The sequence below is a fragment of the Brassica oleracea genome, chromosome C1, assembly GCF_000695525.1.
Source record: "Brassica oleracea var. oleracea cultivar TO1000 chromosome C1, BOL, whole genome shotgun sequence".
Classification (NCBI taxonomy): Eukaryota; Viridiplantae; Streptophyta; class Magnoliopsida; order Brassicales; family Brassicaceae; genus Brassica; species Brassica oleracea.
This window is the reverse complement of record NC_027748.1, coordinates 6,409,554-6,415,462: the sequence shown is the minus strand read 5'-3', so window position 1 is coordinate 6,415,462 and position 5,909 is coordinate 6,409,554. Positions and strand designations below refer to the sequence as shown.

Here is a 5,909-nt window from a genome sequence, read left to right as displayed (position 1 = left end):
AAAAGCTAAATAAAATGATTTTATAAAAATAATAGTCACAATAATCTTGATTTTTCCTTAAAAAAAAAGGACTAAACTACGATCCAGTGATGATATTTTCATTCAGTTGTATCTTCCATTTACAAAGTATGATATATAGTACACCATGAAAATTAACTCATAAATTCTTCTAGACTATAAATATAATAAACATACAGTGTAAATGGTTTCAACTGCCGACAAAAAAAAGGTTAATGGAATAAAGCATTCATTTACGTTTGTTCAAAAAATCAATGCTTTCTGCTTCAAACAGGAGGGAAGCTTCGAGGAAAAAACTTCGAATTGGGCGTCCGGCCGCCCTCCCGGTAAACTGGTTAATGTCAAATATAATCTCTCAGCTGAGAATATTTGAGAAGCATTGCATTAAATGCATTCACACTATGATAGATATTTCCTCCGTTTTTTAATATAAGTCGTTTTAGAATTGTGCACTTAGATTAAGAAAATCATTAATTTTTATATTTTCTAAACAAAAACAACATTAATTATTTACCTAACACAAATCAACCAATAATAAAATAGAAGATATATTATCATTGGTCATATAACATTAAGTGTTAATAAATTTTACATAGAAAACCGAAAACGTCATATAATTTAGAACATAAAATTTCTCTAAAACGACTTATATTAAAAAACAGAGGGAGTACGTCACAACTTCGTAATGATTCAATAATAAGTATGCTAACGCGTTCACACTATATTCATAAATGTGTTTACACTATGTACTTTGCGTTTTTTCTAAATATAAAATTCACATACATGGTTTCAATAAAACTCTGGATTTTTCGGTTCGAATAAAAATAGATAACAAATCAAAAGATAAACTATATATATATATTATTTTTATTGTTTACGGATGAAGTTGAACAAAATATTCATAAATTTTGATTCGATTCGTTATCCATTTTGATTTGAACCAAAAAATTTGGATATACGTAACTCTATGAAACAAATCAAATACTAAAATACAATATAAAAAAAAATGCAAATCACAAATACCAATATTTTTAGGAACATATATCTAATTTGATATGTTATATGCATATATATACATATATGTAAATAATTATATATATATATATATACATTATATATATTATACTTTAAATCAGTTTTACAATATTTTTATGAATTAAATTTATTATATTAGGTAAATAATGTTTTATTTTTTTACCAAAATGTTATTATTAAAATTTTCAATTATTTTTAAAATTTTATTTTATTTACGGATCAAATTGGATATTCTTTAAATTTATAAAACATTTCGGATATCTGACTCACCGAATATCTAGTTGGCTAAAGATCGAATCGACACGAATGCTTTCAAATACCCAGATATCCGATCTGTGCCCACCCCTATTTACGGATACAATTTTATTTTCTTTATATGAAAAAATGACTAATGTCAAGGCCTTTTTTATTTTATCTTTCATGTATTATTTTGAACAAAAATGTCATTTAATATTAATTAACAATATCTTTATATATTTGTCAACTATTTTTATATACTTTTTACATACACATACATGTGCACTTTGATGTGAGCACCTTGTAACTAAGTATTCACCACAACTGAATTATCTAATTTTTTTAAAAGTTGAAATATTTTTTCTTAATGTTTCTTTCACTACCGACCAAATTGTAGTGAAATGATTTGTCTTAATAATTTTCTTTTCTTTTTCTTAAACTATTATCTGTTTAGAAACTATAATATGAAACTATTGGTTCGACACGACGATTATCTAAAATTCATAACATGAAAATAAATAAATAATATTAATTTTGGGTTTTTAACAGAAAAAACCAAAAAACCAAACATTTTACCCGAATAAACTAAAATGAATATTAATTTAAAATAATAGTTATATTTTAGAAGATTAAAAACAAAAAAAACTTAAACCGAACCAATATCCACATTAAACAGATTTAATGTATTTTTTTATTAAAAATAACGAAACTAATAATCACATTCCGCGCAAGAGGCGAGTTATTACCTAGCAAACATATTATTGACAACATTTTTTAAAAAATACTGATTGATCAATATAAACTTTTAAGCAAACATTTTTATTTTCGTTCATCAACATATTATTTACAATATTTTTTAAAAATATATACAGAATCTTATTTCCCCAACAATCAAAAGAAAGAAACGCCACTAGCTACTTCCTCTCTGTCTCTCTCTCTCTCTCTCTCTCTCTCTCTCTCTCTCTCTCTCTTTAAGTCGACCGGAGAAGGCTATGTCTTCGACAAATGTTCAACTAACCGACCACCACCTCAACCAGTCAACAAACGGCACAAACCTCTGGTCAACAATCGAAGACAATGCGTCTGTAATGGAACCTCTCATCGGCTCCGAACACTCTTCTCTCTGGCCTCAACCCCCTCTCACTCCTCCTCCTCCTCACGTCACCGAAGACACTCTCCAGCAACGACTCCAAGCATTGATCGAAGGAGCTAGAGAAAGCTGGACGTACGCCGTGTTCTGGCAACTATCCCACGACTTCGCCGGAGAAGACATCAGCAACACGGCGGCGCTGCTAACCTGGGGCGATGGCTACTACAAAGGCGAGGAGGAGAGGAAGTCGAGGAAGAGGAAGCCCAATCCCGTCAGCGCGGCGGAGCAAGAGCATCGGAAGAGAGTGATTCGAGAGCTCAACTCTCTGATCTCCGGCGGAGGAGGGACAGTCAGCAGCAGCGGCGGCTCCTCCGACGAGGCGGGAGACGAAGACGTGTCGGATACGGAATGGTTCTTCTTGGTTTCGATGACGCAGAGCTTCGTCAACGGCTCTGGTTTGCCCGGCCGAGCTTTCTCGAGCTCGCGGACCATTTGGCTCTCTGGCTCGAACGCCTTGGCTGGATCGAGCTGCGAGAGAGCTCGCCAGGGTCAGGTTTACGGGTTGGAGACGATGGTTTGTATACCGACGCAAAACGGCGTCGTTGAGCTTGGTTCGTTGGAGATTATACATCAGAGCTCGGATCTCGTTGAGAAAGTCAACAGCTTTTTCAGTTTCAACGGTGGCGGTGGTGGAGGCGAGTCGGGTTCTTGGGAGTTTAATTTGAACCCGGATCAAGGAGAGAATGATTCCGCCACGTGGATTAATGAACCGATTGTAACCGGGATCGAACCGGTTCTTGGGGCTCCGGCGACTTCTAACTCTGATTCTCAGACGGCTTCGAAGCTTTGTAATGGAAGCTCAGTGGAACACCCTAAGCAGCAGCAGAACCCGCAAATCTCGAGTTCTGGGTTTGTGGAGGGAGACAGCAACAAGAAGAAGAGATGTTTGGTTTCCGACAAGGAAGAAGAGATGCTGTCTTTCACTTCTGTTCTTCCACTTCCTACGAAATCGAACGACTCGAATCGCTCTGATCTCGAAGCTTCGGTTGTTAAAGAAGCGGAGAGTGGTAGAATCGTGGCTGAGACGGAGAAGAAACCGAGGAAACGAGGGAGGAAACCGGCTAACGGAAGAGAGGAGCCGTTGAATCACGTGGAGGCAGAGAGACAGAGAAGAGAGAAGCTGAACCAGAGATTCTACTCTCTGAGAGCTGTGGTTCCTAATGTGTCTAAGATGGATAAAGCTTCTCTTCTAGGAGACGCGATCTCGTATATCAATGAGCTTAAAGCTAAGCTGCAAAAGGCTGAAGCTGATAAAGAGGAGTTGCAGAAGCAGATTGATGGGATGAGCAAAGAGGTGGGGGATGGGAATGTGAAAAGTTTGGTTAAAGATCAAAAGTGTTTGGATCAAGATTCAGGTGTGTCCATAGAGGTGGAGATAGATGTGAAGATCATTGGTTGGGATGCGATGATTAGGATCCAATGCGCTAAGAAGAATCATCCTGGTGCTAAGTTCATGGAAGCACTCAAGGAGCTGGAATTGGAAGTGAATCACGCGAGTTTATCGGTAGTGAATGAGTTCATGATCCAACAAGCGACTGTGAAGATGGGGAATCAGTTTTTCACGCAGGATCAGCTCAAGGCTGCTCTAATGGAGAGAGTTTGAGAAGGGATATGAAAGAAAAGTTAGCATCTAAACCGGAGAAATAATGCAAAAGCAAGGATCATAGTATGAACCAGTAAAAATCTCATGTGATTGTAGTGTAAACTGTATTGTGTAAGGGTAATTTTGCAGCAGAGCACCCAGCTTGTTATTGATGCATTGTTAGAGAAGTTTTTTAAGTTTAGTAGTTTGATGGTAATTAGTAGCTATGACTAGTTTGGGTTTTAATGTTTTCATCAGATTAAGTTGTCTTTGGTTTGTTTGGTGAATGTATTTGCGTATGTACATATTATGTAATGAAATAAGGCTTCTTTTTGTAATGAATAAAATCAAAATGGGATTCAAGTTTCTGACTATTCACTTTCAAGTCAGTTTTATTGTTGTTGTGGTTGGTTTATGAATCCACCTCAGCCACATACAATTCTTTTGGAAGTATGTATTAAAAGAGGCATCTTATTTGGTGGGAAATAATATACCAATCACACCTCTCATTAGGACCTGAAACTAGTGTGGATGTGTATGTATGATAGGGATCATTCTATTAGATCATATAACTGGGATGTGATTTCGAACCGAAGTCAAATTAATCCAGTGTCTATTTTATGCAGACTCTTGTGTTTTCTTGGTCACATTTTAGAGTGAAGGTCGACCATAAGGCAAGCCATCCAATCAGGGCCGTCTCAATTATTTTTTTGGACCCTGTTCAAAAATATTAACGATATATTTAAAGCATAATAAAATAGCTTTAGAAATTAATAGTTCTATTTATATATGTTTAACGTTTTTTTTATAAATTATAAATTCTAAATTAGCCAGTACTGTATATAAATTTTGAAGTTTTAGACTATAATTTATGTATATATTGTTGAAAATTTCTTTAAAACTTTTATTTTTATATTCGGACCCTATTCGACCGCTCCACATACATGTGCTATTAGACGGCCCTGCATCCAATCAACCTTTTAAAAGATATAGTTTTAGAGGGCATAATTTTACATAGTTTTCTCATATTAAGAATTTGTAAGTATTTATATGTAAATATGATTTATAGTTATATTGATAATAATAATATTTGTAAGAATTGTATTCTTAATATAAAAAATATATTAATAATATATTGAATTAAGTGTTGTTAAATAGTAATTATTTTTAAAATATGAAATTATGTGTATTAACAATTTTTTTTTAAAATTATGATTGACAACAGTGAAATATTTATGATAACATTGACTAATATTGCTATGCAGTTAACTTGATATTGTGTTTAATGTGATTATATTATATATATATATATATATGATATTATATAAAAGACATATTGTTTATGTTAGATAAATCGATTTCTGGTTTTAAATTTCAGGTTTGGGTGAACTAGGTTGTATTTTTAGTTTATTATTATTATTTTACATTTTTCACTTATTTTTTACTTTAAAAAAAAACGCAAAATTATATAATATGAAAATCTGTTTAATATTAGTTGTTTCAATATAGAGAATAAAAATAAGAGGTATGACTCTGACATGTGTGGTCAATTATTAAAGAGAGGAGTTATTCTTGGGTTCACCAACCAATAGAAAATTGTCATTTTAAATCTAGTATCTTTTAATTAAGGAAACCAAATAACTTGCAAATTATATTATTTTTTCAAAATAAAATTTAAAAATAAATAAAAATAATTAAACCCTTGGAAAAATACTAAACATGTTGTCAACAAAACACTAAACCCTAAGCTCTAATACTAAACCCTAAACTCAAATCCTAAATCCTAAATTTTTGGGTAAATCCTAAATCCTTGGGTAAACCCCTAAACCCTTGGAAAAACACTAAACATTTGGATAAATTCTAAATTATAAATCTTAAACACTAAAC

General features: G+C 33.3%; 1 protein-coding gene across 1 annotated transcript; it reads left to right on the top strand.

The window, feature by feature from the left end:
* Positions 1–2,213: 2,213 nt before the first annotated feature.
* On the top strand, positions 2,214–4,388 carry LOC106312572 (transcription factor MYC4). The gene has a single exon (XM_013750143.1). The coding sequence runs from the start codon at positions 2,283–2,285 to the stop codon at positions 4,041–4,043; it is 1,761 nt and encodes a 586-aa protein (XP_013605597.1). The 5' UTR covers positions 2,214–2,282; the 3' UTR covers positions 4,044–4,388.
* Positions 4,389–5,909: the final 1,521 nt, after the last annotated feature.

What these genes read in the sequence shown, in the direction of transcription:
- LOC106312572 (XM_013750143.1), top strand. Translation starts at nt 2,283, where the DNA reads ATGTCTTCGACAAATGTTCAACTAACCGACCACCACCTCAACCAGTCA.